This window comes from Manihot esculenta, chromosome 3 (genome assembly GCF_001659605.2).
Source record: "Manihot esculenta cultivar AM560-2 chromosome 3, M.esculenta_v8, whole genome shotgun sequence".
NCBI classification, from domain to species: domain Eukaryota; kingdom Viridiplantae; phylum Streptophyta; class Magnoliopsida; order Malpighiales; family Euphorbiaceae; genus Manihot; species Manihot esculenta.
In genome coordinates this window covers 20,112,184-20,132,472 of record NC_035163.2, presented here as the reverse complement: position 1 = coordinate 20,132,472, position 20,289 = coordinate 20,112,184, and the positions used below count along the sequence as shown (strand labels likewise).

Genomic DNA, 20,289 nt, shown 5'->3' with positions numbered 1-20,289 from the left:
TTGCCCACACCTGTAGCAGGCTGTCGTCCCAAACCGGCATACCCCCCTGTGTAGCTTACCACACCTTGCACACACTGCATTATCAGTACCAGAGCTCGAGCCACCTCCTAATCCCAGACCTGATTTGATCTTGCTCCAGAACTTATTCTTCTTTGGTTTCTTAGTGGTACTGCCCCACTTCTTACTAGCTGAACTCAAGGATGAAGGGTCTATCCTTCCCCCACCTGGGGTCTTAGAACCAGAAGGTTGTGCCACTGACTGCTTGACTTTTCCTTCTATTACGGCACTAGCCTCCATTCTCCTGGCCATGTCTATAATGGCATGGAAACTTTCTCTATCAGCTGACTGAATCAAAGAGGAATACCTGGAATTGAGCCTCATGATATACCTCCTCGACTTCTTCGGATCTGTGTCCAGATGTTGCCCAGCAAACGGCAACAACTCTAAGAATCTATCGGTGTACTCATCGACACCCATCTCATCTGTCTGCTTCAGCTGTTCAAACTCAATCATCTTCAGCTCCCTTGAACTGTCAGGAAAAGCCCATCCTGCGAACTCATTCGCAAACTCCTCCCATGAAAGACTGTCCACCCTCGGTTTCACATAGCCCTTGAACCACTCACGGGCCTTCTTGCATTTCAGAGTGAAACCAGCCATCTGAATGGCTCTACTGTCATCAGCCCCTATCTCATCTGTAATTGTTTTGACCTTCTCCAGGTACACAAACGGATCATCACCGGTATCAAACTGAGGAGCACCCAACTTCATATAGTCGGTCATCTTGGCCTTGCTCCCTCCAGATGAGGTAGGTTGAGGTCTTTGGGTTTCTGTAACTGCGGTTTCTGCTGGTGGTGGAGGTGCGGCATCCCCTGGGATAGGGTTTGCTGTGCCTGGATGGAAGGATGGAGGTGGGTACATAGGGTACTGTGGATACTGTGGGTAGAAAGGTGGGTATGGCATGTGAGAAGGGTAAGGATTAAAACTGGGGTAATCCGATGTACCTCCCATCGAATACCCGTGGTATGGTGAAAAAGGTGGTACTGGGGTGGTGGAACAAACCCCGAGGCCTGAGTGCCTCCCTGAGACTCACCCATGCCCTTTTCTGGCATGCTCACACCAAGACTACCATCCCTCCTCTGGTCCACATCCATCTCTTCTCCCACATCCACTGACCTGCCTCCTTGAACCGTTCCTCTTACTGATCTGTTTCTACCCAGATCCAGAGATCTTCTAGGGTCTCCCACTGCTCTGTCCCTGTTGGACCTACTTGACATTGCCCTTGGCAATGCTGGAGGACGGGCGCTCGTGCCCTCATCCTCCGGTGGTACTCTAGTCAATCTAGCTGATCGACGAGTTCCTCGCATTCTGTTTACTGAAAAACAGCACAGATAACAAAACATTAGCATCCAATGGTTCATGTGGAAACACATGAACCCACATCATATACACATCATATTCATAGCATATCTCATGGCATACATACTTTCATTCTAGACAGGACTCTACATTCTATCCTAGTGGACATGATTTCCTATTGTGCTTGACCTTTCTATCACATCTATGAGCCCGACACTCTAGGTCCGACCATATGAACCTAGGGCTCTGATACCACTCTGTAACGACCCGGAAACCGGACCGCTACCGGCGCTAGGATTCAGGTCGGCTTAAGGCCGCCAGAACCCGTAGCAAGCCAAACATACATCCTGTAAACTTGTTTAATCCCATACATGATCAACAACATACATAAAAATTAAAACTTTTCTTTCCAAGCCTAACCTGTGCATACCTAGCATATCATAAACCCCTCGTTGGAGTCCTCATCAAATACTCCAATGGGTAACATATCATAACATATGATAGGCTTAGATAACATAAACATCATAAAAACATTTTTGGATCATATACACAAGGGATTAAAACAAACTCCAGTCAAGCACATTCTAAACTTTCATTACATTACATAACATACTTTTACATTACAAATAAACCATGTCCACCACTATACTATTACATAGACTTCTCTTACTCTTGCTGACTTCTCTATCTACACTGCACCTGCAAGACTGGGGTCAGGGGGGAGGGGTGAGCTATAAAGCCCAATGAGCAGAAACTAAAAACATTTGCTTTAATTCCTCCATTTTTAGGTATATTATTATTCATTTTATTATTATTATTATTATTATTATTATTATTTCATCATATTATTTAACGTTTTCTTCCTTTTTTCTTATTCATGCTTTCATGAAATGCAACATATCACAGCTAATCACATAAAGGATGGTATTGTCACCATTTGTCCTCAACATCTCCAAATGCCAGGGGCGTAGAATGGGCCTCGCTGGTCTTTCTCTTACATAACATAACATTCTAAAGTGCCAGGGGCGTAGAATGGGCCTCGCTGGTCTTTCTCTTACATAGTGCCAGGGGCGTAGAATGGGCCTCGCTGGTCTTCCATAACATATCATCATAACATAACATCAGAGGACTATGGATCACCCAACAACCATCCACATCAACATCAATTTATGCAATGCAGCATATTCGTGAATTCTAATGCAAACATCCTGAAATATTGCATGGCATAATGATGCATGGGCAATGCTTTATGATTCATTCATTTGTTCAATTATTCAATTACTTTACTTAGGAACTTAGGGAGTTGTCCCACTCACCTGGTGACTGAAGCTTTAACAACGGACTCTGAACGACTATCTCACAACCGGGGGTCTCGGTTCCTCGGGTCCGAACCTACACAGGTGGACTCAAATGAGGCACCAAACAACAAGAACATAACTCTAAACATACCCCCAAAAACCTCCTAAAAACACCTCAAAACATCCCTAGAAAACATGCAAGAAAAGGCTGGGAAGGGCACTTTTGGCGGCACCTTCGGCGACCGGAAGTCCCTCCAGAGCCGAAAGTCAGGCAGGTTCGGCGGCACTTTCGGCGGCCGAAACTCCCAGACAGAGACGAAACTCATGCATGTTCGGCGGCACCTTCGGCGGTCGAAAGTCTCGGACAGAGCCGAAACTCCCACTTTCGGGGGCAGGCTTCGGCAGCCTAAAGCTGCCTCCCAAGCTGGTTCGGCGGCCGAAAGTGCCTTCGGCTGCCGAACCTGGTTTCTGCCAAAGGGCAGAAACTTGGTTCTTCATGCCCATTTCAACCCCCTACACAACCAATCATGCATAACCCTATTCTACAACATGCATACTCAAGCATACAAGCTCCTAGGGGCCTCAAACTAACTTAAACCCCCCAACTACAACACACAAGCAAGCCACATTGCTCAAGAATATGCACATCAAACCCATAAACATAACATAAACTTCCACAAGCCTACTCATGCATTTCTACCCCATAGATCTACTCAAAACTTACTTAAAACATGCAAGAGAGGTTGGATCTAAGCTTACCTCTTGAAGATCGAGAGGAAGGACGATCCTAGCTTGGAGGTAGGGAGAAATCCACTCTTTGATTTCCAAGCTTCCAAACTTGCTCAAACTTCAAAACTCTTCAAAAACAAGATGTAACTTGTTAAAATCTGAAAGATTTGAGGGAAAACACTTAAAATGACCATAGGAGGGCTAAAGCTTACCGTCGGCTGAAATGGGAGAGAAAACCTCGCCTGTTTCGGTCACGGGGTCCTTTATAGGGCTGGTTCTGTCACCTTTCGGCGGCCTAACGTGCCCCCACATCTCATGCATATTCGGCGGCCGAACCTTGACTCACTCAAACAAGGCTTTCGGAGGCCTAAAGCGCTCCCAAAACCTTACCATGTTCGGCGGCCGAACTTAACTTTCGGCGGCCGAACCTGGCAAAGCCTCCTTGGTCTTTTCCATTCAAAACTAAATTTTCATTTTACTTTAGAAACATAAAATACCTTAAAAACATTTCATAAAACATGGTTTTACCCTTCTAGAGGTTTCCGACATTCGAGATTCCACCGGACAGTAGGAATTCCGATACCGGAGTCTAGCCGGGTATTACAGCGAGTATCACTCAGGCGAGTCATCAGGTGTTAGTCCTAAAAGAAAAAGACAAATTTCTGTCAAAAAGATTCACAAGGCGGGTAACTGCCAAACGAGTCTTCAGGTGTTAGTTCCAAAAGACAAAGGCAAGTTTCTGCCAAAAAATGTCATAAGACGGGTAATTGCCAGACGAGTCATCAGATGTTAGTTCCAAAAGACAAAGGTAAGTTTCTGTCAAAAAACGTCATAAGACGGGTAATTGCTAGGCGAGTCTTCATATGTTAGTTTCAAAAGACAAAAACAAGTTTTTTACTAAAAAGCACCACAAGGCGGGTATTAGCCAGGCTAACAACCGGGTGTCAGTCCCGATCCTTTAAGTCATTATCATGACCAAGCATTAAGTTCAGTTTATTATTTCAAGTTATTTATTCCATAATCACGGGGCAGGTATCCACTGAACAGGTCACAAGGCGAGGGGTAAGTCCATTTAAAATTTGGCAAAAAGCAGAGGCTGTTATGTGCTTGATCGGGCGTTAATCCCTTAACAATTTTTTAAGAGATTACTCAAGCCTTGATGGTCGAATGAGGGTTATAAACGAGTACAAAGCATGTAAACACTCAATAAAAATAATGACAATATATGAGAGAAAATATTTTTCATTAAAATTATGGAAAGCCGATTGAGACGTGCCACATACTTTGGATCGTAAAGATAATTGTCACATTCTAATATAAAGAACCGAAAACCAATGAGAGTTTTTGATATAATACAATAATCGTCTAAAATAGATCATGTGTTGGCATTCGAGGATAGGCTACGTGATAATATTCTAATTAGGTAATACTTGGTTCCATTGAGGGAAAAGAAGATCCGGATGCTTCAAGTCTTATCTCTTTGTCAAGACTCACAATTTCAACTACAGAGCGATACTTTATGGAAAGTTACCCACAGTTTCGTTTCAAGCATAACAAAAATTTAAGAAAAAATTACTTTTAAAATTAATTTTCTTGTAAGAACTTTTCTAATAAAAAAAAATAGGGACACAAATTTTTCCTAATTAGGAAGTGATTAGAAAGGAAAAGATATTTATTTTCTATTCGAAATATGTTAATTACTTCCTCAAATTAGAAACAAAATATATTTTGTTTATAAATAAGTTTCTAAATAGAAAAAAAAAAAGAAAAAGAATATATTAAAAACACAATTAGAAAATGCTTTTTTTAACTATTATCGTAACTTTCAAGGAATTTTAGATAAATTTGAACTATATCCACTTTTAAATTAAATTAGAAATGGATCGACCATCATTTGAAATAAAAATTTCTTTTTTTAATCTTGATTTTCTCTCATATTATTACAAAATATATCCAGATCAGTATCAGATTATTTTTATTGTAAGAGTTAATTTGTTCATGAAAAATATATTTTAAGAAAATATTTTAGTATTTTTTATAAATGAATGTGGCACTAAAGAAATTAGTCAGGCAAACTTTTTGCTCATCAAAGGGAATTTAATTTGAGAAATCGACTACTTTTTCTTTAAGGAATAATTTATTTGAAAATTTTATTAATATTAATATATATAAATTTATTAATATATTTTTTACTTTTAACATTACAATCGATTAATGAAAATAAGTTAATTTTTTAAAAAATATTTTAATAGAAAGTATTTTGCATAAAGAATTTTTTTAACAATATACTAGAATCTAAGCATCCATTTGTTTTTCAAAATAATTTATACACAGAGAATATTTTTTGTAAAAATATTTTTTAAAAAAATTAACTTATATATACAATAATATTAATAAGATTATAAAAAATAATTATTTTTTTTAAAAATATATATTTATCTTGAAAATTATTTTTTTATCATAAATATATTTTTAAAAATTATTATAACATCTTTAAATTTTTAGACAATTCATTGATTTATCCCTTATCTTTTGTAAAATAAAAAACTTATTTTAACATTAATAAAAAGGCTAAATAATATAGAAAGGTTGGAAGATAATTAAAATTAAAATATTTTAATTAAATTTTAAAATATTAAAATAAAATTAAAAAATAAAAAAATTATTAAAAAAATTCAATCGATTTGATTAATTAGTTTGATTTAATTTAATTTTTATTTAAAATTAATTTAATTTAATTTTTAAATCGAATGTGGTGCAATGTTATAAAAAAATTGATGTTTTAAGTATTTAAATAATTTTGTTACAGTTTGTCTTTTTAGAACCTTTCTAAATCAATTGAATTGTAAAATTTATTTTTGTTTTGAAAATGAATTGGAAAGAATTTACTGATGCATCTTTTAATGCTCATGGGTGTAAGAGAAAATTGTAAGATTATGAATTTCACAATAATTTAGGTTTTTTTTTTCAATCAGATGGATGATTTCATGAAATTAAATATTTATTTAAAAAAGTAAAATAATTTTAACTACGAGGAGATTCTGAGCAAAGTTCTTTATATATGCGAATTTTACAAAAACAAAGTGTTTTTTTTTAAGGAAAAAGAGAGAAACGAAGAATTATACCTACAGAAGATTCGCAGACGTGCGCCAAGGTGTGCACCGCAATCGAGGCAACTAGAATCACGTGAGGACCACGTGCGGAATCCACTACTTTCTGTTCTAAATTTAAGGAAACAAACCGCAAGCTTTGGCTGGTTTACGCTAATTTGGACAAATGTGTGGTGGATTCAGCCTCTTTTTATTTCGATATTCACTATGTAATAATATTTTCTTTTTCTCTTTATTATTATTATTATTATTATTATTATTATAATTTGTTATAATTAGAATTTACATTTTAGTCTGAGATACAAAATAAATTTTTTTTCTTTCTTCAAAATTTTTTGAAAGTTTCAGTACATTTAATCCTTCTTTAATTATTTTTAAAATATTATATTCCATTTATTTATGAAAAATAATATTTATTTAAAAAATATTTTATGTGAAAAGTATTTTCTTTAAAAATATTTTGAAATAAATAACTTATTTTCATTGTTTATTTGTGATTTAATATTTAATAATATTATCAAATTTTAAAAAATAATTTCATCTTTTTGAAAAGATTTATTTTAAAAAAATAAATATTCTTTACGAGAAAAAGATTTTTTATTAAATAATTTTTAAACTTTTAAAAAAGAAAATTATTAAAATATTTTTTTGATGTGCAATCAATTTATTATAAAAATATAAACAAATCACCTTTTTAAAATTTTAATTAGTGTTTTAATATTTTGCGTAAAAATCAAAATAAGCTTGGATTGTGGTTTTATGATTGTCTAAAACGTGTTAAAACATCCTAACAAGTGAACTAAAAATATTATTTCTTATTAATTAATTTAATATCATTTCAATTTATTAATAGGAAAATTAAATTAAAATAAATTATTCGAAATATATAATTTAGAAAAATGAAAATTATTGAAAATTGGAATAAAATGCTATCTATGTATATATATATATATGTGTGTGTAGGTCTGGCTAGGAAGTATCGCCCTTCACAGAGCTTAAATACAAGCGACTCCGCCACTCTCTCCCACAACTGCTTTCCTCTGAGAAAAAATTTATACCTTCAGCTCAGGTACTTCTTCACTATTTTTTATTTTTTTTATTTTATTTTTAAAATTCATCTGCAGTCTTTTTCTTCTTCTCCTCTTCCTCTATGATCTATGAATATTTTTTTTTATTTTAATATTTACGAATGTGTGTTTCTGTTCTCAGCAGCTCAAAATTAAGCAGCTTTTTATTGGGTTATTGAAATATTTTGAGAATAAATTACAAGTTAAAAGAACTCATCTACTTCAAATTATAATTCGGAACAGATATTTATTAATGCCTTTATTAGTTTTGAATTTTCATTTTTTTTTTAAATTATAACTTTTGTTCTCCTCCAAAAATATATTTCCTATGATTAAGACTTTCTTTTCATATATTTTTTTTCTTCTAGGAAAGTGAAAATTCATTACTGAAATGTCCATAATAAGTTAATTCAATTATCAAAATCAAAATAAAAGTTTTTATTATGTAATTTATTAAATTTTCTGAATTTTTTTTTATTATTATGAATTATTTTAAAATGGGTAACTATTATTATAATTTAAAGTTATATGCATTAAAGTAATTAACCTGAAACTGCCTCCTTGGAACTACGCCATTTATCTTATTTTGTCATTTTGTCTTTTCTTTTTTTTTTTTTTTTTTTTTTTCAAAGTCATGTTTAAATCTGCAGGAAACTTTTAGCAGAAAAATATGGGAGGTGGTGGCCGGATGTCTGCCGCCTCTGACACCAGTAACAACACCAGCGAAAGGCGGCCGGAGAGCATCAAGCGAGTCCCCGCAACGAAACCTCCATTCACCCTTGCCCAACTCAAGAAGGCAATCCCTCCCCATTGCTTTCAACGTTCGCTTCTTCGCTCTTTTTCCTATCTTCTCTATGACCTCTCTTTAAGTATTCTCTTATTCTCCATTGCCAACTTCTTCATCCATCTCCTCCCTTCTCCTCTCGCCTACCTCGCATGGCCCCTTTACTGGGCTTGCCAGGGCTGTATTCTCACTGGCGTTTGGGTCATCGCCCATGAATGTGGCCACCATGCTTTTAGCGACTATCAATGGGTGGATGACACCGTTGGCCTCATTCTCCACTCTACACTTCTAGTTCCATATTTTTCCTGGAAAATCAGCCATCGCCGCCATCACTCTAACACAGGGTCACTTGAACGTGATGAGGTGTTTGTTCCTAAACCTCTGTCCAAAATCCCATGGTATTCCAAGTATCTCAACAATCCTCCGGGCCGATGCTTAACACTTGCAGCCACGCTTCTCATTGGGTGGCCTTTATATTTAGCATTCAATGTCTCAGGAAGACAATATGATCGCTTTGCTTGTCACTATGATCCTTATGGTCCCATATATTCCGACAGGGAAAGGCTTCAGATCTTTATTGCCGATACTGGGATTTTCGCTACGACTTTTGTTCTTTATCAAATTGTCATGGCGAAAGGACTTGTTTGGCTGATATGCATCTACGGGGTGCCATTGCTTATTGTTAATGCTTTCCTTGTAATGATCACATATTTGCAGCACACTCACCCTGCACTGCCACACTATGACTCGTCGGAATGGGACTGGATGAAGGGGGCATTGTCGACGGTGGATCGAGACTACGGGGTATTGAATAAGGTCTTCCATAACATTACAGACACTCATGTAGTTCACCATCTGTTCTCTACAATGCCTCATTATAATGCAATGGAAGCTACTAAAGCAATCAAGCATATATTGGGTGAGTATTACCAGTTCGATGCTACTCCAATTTACAGAGCACTGTGGAGGGAGGCAAAAGAGTGTCTTTATGTTGGGCCAGACGACGAAGCTCCCAACCAAGGTGTTTTCTGGTACCGGAACAAGTTCTGATGATGGAAAGAAGAAGAAGAAGAAGGGGATAATTAAGTAGCCTTCTTTATTAAGAGGGACAAGTGGTGTTTTAGCTAAGCTTGTTTGTTAATGAAATTTACTACTCTTTTAAGTATGGTTAAAGTTTAATTAGCTACTAAGTGTAATTTATCAGGCTAGAGAATAATTAAGGTGGTGTATTACTATGCAAATATTGAAGGAGTAAGTGTTAAAAGAGATAAAATAATTAGTTGTGCAAGTGTAAAAGTTAATTTGAAAATATAAATATTCACAGCTTTATTCTGCCTAAATTTGATAAATCTCATATTCTACTCGCTAGTTTCCTGTTCTCATTTAAAAAAAATTAAAAATATAAATAAATAATATTAATTTTTATATTTAATTAAAAATTAATTTTTATATTTAAAAATTCATTTAAATTGATTTTTATATATATAAAATTTTTTATATTTAACTAAAATTAAAAATTAATTTTTATACTTACATATTATAGTTGAAATTGCCTAAATTGTTTTTTTATAAGTATAAAAACTTTAATACTTATAAAATATTAATTTTTATATTTTAAAATTAAACTTATTTATAATGATAATAAATAAAAACTAATAATGGATAAAAACTATAAATTCACAAATTTTTAAAAATTAAATAATAATATCTCAATTTTATTATTAAAATAATAAATAAAAATAATTTTTATTAAAAAAAATTCGCCAAAGTATCATTAAAAAACATAAAATATTTAATCAATTATCAATTAATAGCAATTTGTATTTTTTTGTTAATAAAAAATTATTTTATTAGATAAAAATTAATTTATTATTAAAAAATTAATGAGGGAATATTTTATGAGTTTTATGAAATTTTAGAAATTCATTAAAAAAATTTACGATTTTTCATACAAATTAAACTTTTCAATTAACTATATTTATTGAAAAATTACATAATTTCTTTTCCTATGAAGAACACGCAACTTATATCTTTTCTATAACTTTATTTTTTAAAGAATTAATCGCTTGATGTAATTCTTCATGAGACAGAGAGCATCTAACCCAAAGCTACAATTTAGTTACATAAAGTAATTCCAAAAATCAATTTATTAATGAAAATTCATTAGTTTTATTTTTATATTGTAATAAATTCTTTATTAAATTATATGACTTTTTACCAACATTCTAAAGTATGAGAGTAAATAGTATTTGATTTAAAGTGAAAAATTAATCGAATTAATTAATTTAATTTTTTTATTAATTTATTTTAATTTTTAAAAATTTTAATTATTTTAATTTAATTTAATTTTAATAAAAAATATTAATAAACTCGAAATAAATCGATTAATGAGTAATATTATATTATTTTTTATAATATAAGGTGATAAGATGATAATCAAAACTAAAATACTAAAATTAAATTTTAAAATATTAAAAATAAGATATAAAAAAATATATTAAAAATTTTAACAAATTAAATTAAACTAAATTAGACTGATTTGATTTGATTTTTATAATATTAAAATTTTTTAATTTATTCAGTTCAGTTTTATTTTAAATCGAACCGACTAATTATTCACCTCTAAAATTAAACACTTAAATCTCTGAATTTTGTCATTTTATTGTAAAATAAAAAATTATAACCAACAGCAAAAAAACAACCCTTTAGACCTAAAATACCCTCATTTTTATCTCCCTCTCAACCACAAACTTTTTATGTTTATTGCTCTCTCTATACAAATTCACAATCATGGCAGACAAAGTACAAAGCCTTCAATCATGAAGCCAAAGTCACCACTTTCACTACACCAGATAAGATAGCACAAACACCAACCCTCAAGATCTTTTTAAAGTAACAGCTTAAAAAGGAGGAGTTAATCTTAAACAGGATCAAACTTAAAAGAGATCCAAATACATTCGATCCACAAAGATATCACACAACTCTATTATCTTCTTCTTTCTATTTCACTCTTTTGCGTTGCTCTTCCTTTTCAATACCTCCTCTAGAGATCCATCTAGAATTGGGTTCTCTTACAATATATTAATCATGAATCCTGTGATTGTATTCTTTTTTATGTTCTTTCAAGATAATCTAGGCTGATCAATGTAAATCTCATGTAAAATTTCACTTGGAGTTGTTGAAAAAAGAAAACGAGGATAAAAAATTATTGTCCAAGTGCGTACAAGAACTAAAGATGAAACGGGTGGAATTTGATCTTTTGAGAGAAGTTGATATACTAAGGAGAGACAAGAGTTTACATGTAGAAAAGAAAGCGGGAGGAAGTGGTATGAGAAGTGATGACTGCTGGGCTTCACCACCCCGGTATAAGGCTTAGCCCAAGAAGATAACTTTGATCCGAGGGTCAAAAGGCCTCTTCAATAAGCCGGCCTAGACCACACGACCATGAGGTCAGGCCCCCGTGGGTTTTAGTTTCGCAACATCTAGCCCGGTTCTGAAGCCCAGAAGGAAGAAGGACAGCCGACCCATCCATCTAGCAGATCTGTTACATGCGTGCCGAGGGAAATTAAATAGCCGTTTAGCATGAAACAAACGTTTGACATTTTAGTACGTACGTATCCGTATGACAGAGACATGTGGCCCAATAGTGGCAGGGCCATTAGACCTCACTAGCCGACAAAAGAAAAGAATAAAAGGAGAGGAGCTCCCTCCTCTCTAGATAAGCTTACCCAACTATTGTAAACCCTTTTTTTTTTTGCTGGATCTCAGATCATCAATTGGCGCCGTCTGTAGGAAATGAAGAAGATCTTTTCATCGCTGGAGTTCCACTCTTACAAAACCCACTGAGATCCATAATGGCCAACCATAACGAAAACAACACTGCTAATACCCCCAATGACCTGAGCTCTGCCCAGGAGGGGCAACAATTCTCTTTCTCCAGCCCCACAACTCCCAACTCCCAACAACCAACCACCAATCCCTTTCATTCCCTCGCCAAGCTCGGCAGGGAATGTGCCCGGAACCACCCTATCCAACCAGGACCTCCAAGCCATGGCCCTCCAACTACAAAACACCGCCTATTGGCTGAGGTAGATAATGCAGCTGAGGGGCCTCAATAACCCAGTGAACGTGTTGCCTGTGATAGAAGAACCCCGAACCAATGAACCCCAGCCTACCTTTAACCACCCCCAAACAAACAGCAGAGAAACTGGAGAAAGAAGTAGAAGGGCGGGTGGAGACGACGAGCCGGAGGCTAGAACCCATGGAAGGAGGGTGAGGGAGCTGATAGAAAATGATGAGGTGGAGAGTTACATGGCCAGAACAACTAGAAGGACAGAAAATGAAGAATGGGAGGAGGAATATCGTCTGGAGAAGAGGCCCAGACAAGAAGAAGAAAATGTGGATCAGAAACTGCAGAAAATGAGAGAACAGCTCCTAGCTGGGCTAGGGGCGAAGGACCACAAGCAGGCCCTCTTACCCGCTTCCTCGCCTTTCTCGAGATGGGTACAGCAGGAGACCATCCCCAAGAAGTTCATGATGCCACCCATGGCGGTATATGACGGAGCTGGAAACCCAAGGGAGCACGTCCTCAACTACAAAACCTTCATGGAGCTGCAGACCTTATCGGATGCTTTGATGTGCAAGGTAGTCCCCACGACGCTCACGGGGCCAGCACGGGCGTGGTGCAATAGCCTAGAAGTAGGAAGCATAAGGAGTTTTGGGGATTTAGCCAATGTCTTCATCAGCCGATTCATAGCCGGAGTGCCGGCTGATAGAAAAACCAGCTACTTGGAAACAGTAAAACAGAGGAGAAATGAATCGTTGAGGGAGTACGTAGCCCATTTTAACATGGAGGCCCTGCAGATCCCCGAGCTGGATGAAAGCAGAGCTGTAGAAGCCATGCAAAAAGGGATGACCTCCGCAGAGTTTTTCGGCTCATTAAGCAGGAAATCGCCTATCTCGCTGGCGGAACTGATGAAGAGGGCAGAAAAGTACATAAGGCAGGATGATGCCTTGATGACGAGCAGATTCGCCAAAGAGGCAGTAGATAGGGGAAAAGCCCCAGAAAGGAGGCCGGAAAGGCATGAGAAGAAGCAAAGCAAAAGGCCTGAGACCTCCAAACAACCCTGGGACCGAAGGGACCCGAGACCATTCCCCCCTCAGGTTCCAGAACAAAGACCATTCCCCCCATGAGTTCTAGAGACCCTAACCCCACTCAACGCCTCTAGAGCCGAAGTGCTCACGGAAGTCCAAAACAAGGAATTCCTCTAATGGCCGAAGCCCATAAGAGCTGAAGCAAGCCAGAGAGATCCTGACAAATACTGTCAATATCACCGTACACACGGCCATGACACCAATAATTTCTACTAGCAGATCAGCGAAATCGAAAGGCTAATAAAAAGGGGGCATCTCAGGAATTTTGTGAAAAAACCAGAGGGAGAAAGGCCTCAGCAAAACCTTGCAACAGAGAGACCCAGGAGGACGGGAGCAAGACCAGTGAATGATGGCTCCAGTGGAACCATCAATATGATTGTCGAAGGGACTGGAGGTCGGATGAGCAGGAGAGGAAGGAAAAGAGGCCGAGACGGGGAAGGTAGCAGTGCCGAGGTCATGCAAGTAACAGAACATTCCCCAATGTTCATCTCTTTCCCCCAGAAGACGCTTGGGGCATTCAGATGCCGCACGATGATGCCCTTGTGATACGGATCCAATAGGGCAAATTTCTAACAATGGTGTGGAGCAAACTTATGTCATTCAAATGGATCTAAAAGGAGTTCAAAATCATATTCATATGATCTATATATATTTGGGGCGTGCTTCAACTCATATGGGACAGATTTGGTGCAACACTTGCAATCATAGGCTTAGGGAGCCTAATCAAACCTATCGGCTAAAACTACACAAAGGGAAGCCTAAAGTGAAGATCAAGTAAGACTTTTGTGAAGATTCAGCTTTGTTATGATGGGCTTGCTATATTTTTATTATTCAACACTTGTTTTAGTTTAGTTTTATTTGGGCTTGTATTCTGGCCATACTTTATCTTTTAAGTTTTAGAGTGTTGGGCCATGTTTTGGGCTTATGTTTTAATACTTATATGTTATTTTAGTGTGCAGTTTGGGTTTGGGCCTTATGTGTTTAAGTCAAGTCCAAGAAGAGTGTCTTAGGGTTTTATTTGTTTTTCTCCTTACTATATAAGGATAGGAAACAATTGTAAGAGGCAGCTTTTTAAACAAACTTTTCAGAATTTCTTTCATGCCTTTGGCGTGTATTGCTTTGAGTGAGAGTGAGGATTTGCTTTCATTAATTGCACCAGGAATCTTGGCTAACTTATCAACTATTCGTTGTGGCGTTTGTCGGATTCTCATCTAAATCCTTCGATCATTGGTGTTTCAGCTTCTCTAAGTTTGGGGTGCCATAGGAGGTGGGTTTATCAGATCTTTGGATTCCGTATCTACTTGTGCGTGTGGGTTTGAGGCTTGTGCCATAGGGTTCCGCGTCACCTTGTTATCGAAGCCATCATCCACAACTACCGAGTCAGGAAGGTCCTTGTTGACAATGGAAGCAAGGTGAACCTATTGCCGTACAGGGTCTTCCAATAGATGAAAATACGTGAAGAGCAGATGGTCCGAGATCAGGCCCGGGTGAAGGGGATCGGAGGAGTCCCAGTGCCTGTGGAGGAAAAGGTGAAACTGGCTTTAACTCTCGGGGAGGCACCCCTGGCGCGAACTCACTACGCGGTGTTCCTGATAGTGAAACTTTCCCTGAGCTACAACACCATATTGGGAAGGCCGGTTCTGTACGATTTCGAGGTGGTGACCAATATCAGATACTTGGCCATGAAGTTTCCGACAGAAGCAAGAGTGGGAGTAGTTAGAGGAAGTCAGGAAGAGGTGAGAGCAGTATACCTGGCCACGGTATTGGAGCTGTGCTCGGCAGGGGAAAATTTTGACTCAGAAGTCCTAGAAGTCCGAGACGAGAAGAAAGAAGCTAGAATGGAGCCAGTGGGAGAGCTAAAAACCTTCCCCTTATCAGAGGCAGAGGCGGATAAGGTCTTCAGTCTCAATGCTGGCTTGGCTGAAGAGCAGAAAATTGAAGCCATGGCTCTGATCCGATGTCATGCATCAAGCTTCACCTGGAAGCCATCTGACATGCCTGGGATAGACCAGAAGTGATGACTCACAAGTTGAACGTCCTCTCAGAAGCCAAGCCGATAAAACAGAAGAAGAGAGTAGTGGGAAGAGAGAAGCAGCAGGCCACTAGGGAGGAGGTGCAAAAGCTAGAGGAAGCAGGGTTTATTAGGGAAGTAATGTACCCGCAATGGCTAGCGAATCCTGTACTAGTGAAAAAAGCTAATGGCAAGTATAGGATATGTATAGATTTTACTGACCTGAACCAGGCATATCCTAAAGATTGTTACCCCCTCCCCAATATTAATAAAATGGTCGACTCTACGGTCGGTTTTGATTACATGTCTTCTCTGGATGCAATGTCTGGCTACCACCAAATCCCAATGGACAAGTTAGATAAGGAGAAGACCTCGTTCATAACAGAAGATGGGACCTATTGTTACAAGGCTATGCCCTTTGGACTAAAGAATGCCGGTGCAACATATCAAAGGCTAATGAATAAAATTTTCAATGAGCAGATCGGTAGGAATGTCGAAGTGTACGTGGATGACATGATAGTAAAAAGCCCAACTTTCCAGCAACACTTGACAGACTTGGGGGAGGTGTTTGAGGTACTGGAGCGGTACAAAATGAGGCTGAATCCAACAAAATGCGCTTTCTTCATCAGGGGAGGAAAGTTCATGGGATACATGGTGAGTGGAAAAGGCATTGAGCCCAATCCAGAGAAAGTGGAAGCCATATTGAAAATGCCTGAGCCGACCTATGTGAGAGAAGTCCAGAGACTTACTGGAAGGGTGATAGCGCTCAATCGTTTCATGTTGAGGTCGGCAGAAAGATGCTTGCCATTCTTCAAGAAGTTGAGAAAAGTTCCGAACTTCGAATGGACCGAGGACTGTCAAGAGGCTTTCAGAGAGCTCAAATGCTATCTTAGCTTGCCACATGTACTTAGTAGTCCACTGGAAGGGGAAGAGCTCCTGATCTACTTATCAGCCTCAGAACAAGCTGTCAGCGGCATACTGGTGAGAGTGGAAGAAGGAGAGCAGAAGCTGGTTTTTTATGTCAGTAAAGTGCTCAAAGATGCTGAGACAAGATATTTGAACATCGAAAAAATAGCGTATGCCCTGTTGTTGGCGGTCAAAAAATTCAGGGTTTATCTAGAAAGCCATCAAGGAATAGTGATGACAGACCAGCCGTTGAAGAAAATCCTATATAGGCCAGAAACTTCAGGTCGGATACTTGCATGGTCTATCGAGATTAGTCCTTACTGCTTAGAATACCGACCTCACATCACCATAAAATCTCAAGCTCTCGCTGACTTCATAGTGGAGTGCTCTTTCAATGAAAAATAAGCAGAGCTGGGTGAGACATCCTCGGAGACATTAGAGGCGAGAGAGAGAGACAGCCCCCACGAGAATTCAGCTGGAAGTTGTATGTGGATGGGGCATCCAGGGCTGGGGGCAGCGGTGCGGGGATAATGCTAAAGGGCCCTAAAGGGTTCAAGGTTTGCTATGCTCTATGCCTAGAATTTAGTGCCACCAACAATGTAGCAGAATGTGAAGCCCTAATAAATGGGATGTTGATCACGATGGAAGTAGGGGCAACCGACCTCGAGATAAATAGCGACTCCCAATTAGTAATCAGTCAAATAACAGGGGCATATCAGGCAAGGGACCCAACCATACAGAGTTACTTGGCGAGGGTAAAGGCAATAGAGGCCGAGTTAAGAGGCCAGGGGATCACGATAAAATACCAAAGAATACCTCGAGAAGAAAATGAAGAGGCAGACCTGCTCAGTCGACTGTCTGAAGAAGAACTGGAACAACTCCCAGATGAGGTATACATATAACATGTCAGCACTCCTGCCTTTAGCAAAACGAACACTATAATAGAGATCGAGGAAGAGCGGAACTGGATGACCCCGTACCTAGACTATTTGGAAAGGGGAAAACTCCCTGCAGACAAAGCTGAGGCAAAGAAAACTGCAGCTCGGGCCGCCAATTACCAAGCAGTGAGGGGAATCTTGATAAAGTCGAAGACGATCTTCACAGGCCTGCTCTATTTCTGCTTTCAGCGCTGAGGAGCCTTTATACTCTAATAAGCGCTTTTGGCAGGCCTGATCAATCTCTGCCCTTAATTCAGCAGACCCCCTATATTCCTGCAGGCGCTCCTCACAAGCCAACTGAACCCTATCTTCAGTGAGCTTAGCATCCTCGAGCAGGGCTAAACACCTCTTCTTCAAAGCCTCGACTTCTTGGCAAAGATATTGATTCTGAAGCTTGGACTCCTCTGCAGCCAAAGTCAAGTCTTTAAGATTTTCAGTGCGCTTGCTCAGCTCCTGCTCGAGAACTACTATCCAAGCTAGGGCCTCATCCCTTTGAGCCATTACAGTGTCATAACGAGCCTGAGCTCCCTCATAATCTGCCTTCAAGGCCTCGTACTGATGCCGGACTTCATTCCTCTGGTCCACAGCCTTGTCCCTCTCCCTCCAGACCCCCTCCAGAGAGGACAACTGCGCCAAGACCTCATCACGGCGAGCCTCTGCCTCAGCTGCCTTCTCGTCAGACCTCTTGAGAGCACCGAAGGTGTAGGAAAGTTCCCCTTGTAAGGTCTTCAGATGCTCTTGGGCCGCAGCAAGATGGCCCCGGGCATCACCGGTCGCAACAAGGTTCTCCTCATAGCGCGCCTCCTCAATCCGGCGATCCACCATGTCCCGAAGAGATTGATCATGGGCATCCACCTCCATAAAGAGGCCCATCACCTAGCGAAAGGAGAGAACAGTCAAGATAAGGAACAACGAAAATCGAAAAAAGAACCAAAAGCAAAGAGTATAGCTTACCATGAGGAGCATTTCCCTTATTGTGTCTCCGAGCTCCCCTCGAGTCCGAGACCAGAATGCTACCTTGTAACGATCCAGAAATCGGACCGCTATCGGCGCTAGGATCCAGATCGGCTTAAGGCCGCCGGAACCCGTAGCAAGCCTCACATTCAACCTGTATACCTGTTTAATCCCATACATGGTCAGCATATACATAAAAATTTTGAACTTTCACATTCATTTACCAAACTTATCTTGTGCATGCACAACTCATAAGCATAACCATCAACCCCACACTGGAGTCCTCATCAATACTCCAATGGGGTAACATAACATATAATAAGCTTGGTTTACATAAACAATGATAAAACATTTTATATACCATGTACAAAGGGATTAACCAACATACTAGGGTCAAGCACAACTATAAACCTCAATAGACATCATTACATTACATTACTGTACTATGCTTTACATTACATCAGGTTCATGTCCACAACTAGCTATTACATAAAACATGACTTCTAATCCTGTTGACTTCCTGGACTAGCCCGTACCTGCAAACCTGGGGGATTAAGGGAGTGGGGTGAGCTACTAGAGCCCAGTGAGCAGAATAATAAAACATTATATTTAAAATTCATGCTTTCATGGAATGCATCACATCACAGCCAAATCACATCAAGGATGAACTTGTCACCATTTGGCCCTCTACACAGTCCCATCATGCCAGGGCCGTAGTGCAGGCACACCTGGACTTCCATATCATATCATACATATCCAATCGTGCCGGGGGCATAGTGCAGGCCACACCCGGACTTTCTCTTACATAGTGCCAGGGGCGTAGTGCAGGCACGCCTGGACTTCCATATCATATCATCATTATATCATGTCATAACATACGAGGGCTAATGGATCATTCAATGTTCATCCGCACCAACATCATATTATGCAATGCAACATATTCGTGAATTCTAATGCAAACAACCTAATATATCTCATGGCATTCGTGATGCATGAACATGCTCAAAACTGATTTATTTACTTTGAAGTATAAGAGTTATTCTACTCACCTCAGGCTAGCTCTGAAAGACACTGAAGCAGTTAACTCACTGCTGGGGTCCTCGGTTCCTCGGGTCCGAATCTACATAGGTGGAATCAAATGAGGGACCAAACATACAAGAACATGACTCTAAAATACTCCCCAAAAACTCCCTAAAACACCTTAAAACAATCATAGAAAACATGCAAAGGAAGGCTGAACAGGGCACTTTCGGCGGCCGAAAGTCCCTCCAGAGCCGAAAGTCATGCACCTTCGGCGGCACTTTCGGCGGCCGAAGGTTCCAGAGACAAAACTCATGCATGTTCGGCGGCACCTTCGGCGGCCGAAACTCCCTTCCAGAGCTGAAAGTCCACTTTCGGGGGCAGGGTTCGGCAGCCAAAGGCTGGCCTCCACAGGCAGGTTCGGAGGCCGAAAGTCCCTTCGGCTGCCGAACCTGAGTTCTTCCAAAGGGCAGAACTCAGCCTCCACAATGCACATTTGCCTCCCAAACCATTCCAACTCAAAACCAACACTTCCAAAACATGCATACACACCTACAAAAGCTCATAGGGGCCTCAAACTATCCTAAACCCCAACTACAACACATGAAACATACATTGTCAAAAACTCAACATTAACCCTAACAACATTCAACTAACCTAAACATGCATTTCTACCCCATAAACTTTCATAAAACTCGTTTAAAACATGAAATGAGCTAAGGATCTACCCTTACCTCTTGAAGATCGAGAGGAGAGGCGATCCAACTCGGAGATGGGGGAGATCTAGCTCCTTGGGTCTCCAAGCTCCAAAACTTGCTCAAAGTTCACAAATCTTCAAAAGCCAAGAAAAAACTTGTTAAAACTTGAAAGATTGGAGGAAAAATCATCAAAAACAACCATGAGAGAGCATGGGCTCACCGTTGGCCGAAAATGGGGAGAAAACTCGCCCGTTTCGGCCATGG

At 39.0% G+C, this 20,289-nt stretch overlaps 1 protein-coding gene across 2 annotated transcripts; it reads left to right on the top strand.

Annotated features, from left to right (window-relative positions):
- Nucleotides 1-7,477: 7,477 nt before the first annotated feature.
- On the top strand, nucleotides 7,478-9,509 carry LOC110621646 (delta(12)-acyl-lipid-desaturase). Of its 2 annotated transcripts, none has more exons than XM_021765913.2 (2): nucleotides 7,478-7,562; nucleotides 8,193-9,509. In XM_021765913.2, exon 2 carries the CDS (start codon nucleotides 8,231-8,233, stop codon nucleotides 9,392-9,394), a length of 1,164 nt encoding a protein of 387 aa, XP_021621605.1. In that variant the 5' UTR covers nucleotides 7,478-7,562; nucleotides 8,193-8,230; the 3' UTR covers nucleotides 9,395-9,509. The 2 variants fall into 2 exon arrangements, with proteins under 2 accessions (XP_021621605.1, XP_021621604.1); XM_021765912.2 differs by having other exon boundaries at nucleotides 7,483-7,562; nucleotides 8,211-9,509.
- The last annotated feature ends 10,780 nt before the right edge of the window (nucleotides 9,510-20,289 follow it).

Bases quoted from the DNA above. Each gene is read 5' to 3' on its own strand.
- LOC110621646 (XM_021765913.2), top strand. From the start codon at position 8,231: ATGGGAGGTGGTGGCCGGATGTCTGCCGCCTCTGACACCAGTAACAAC.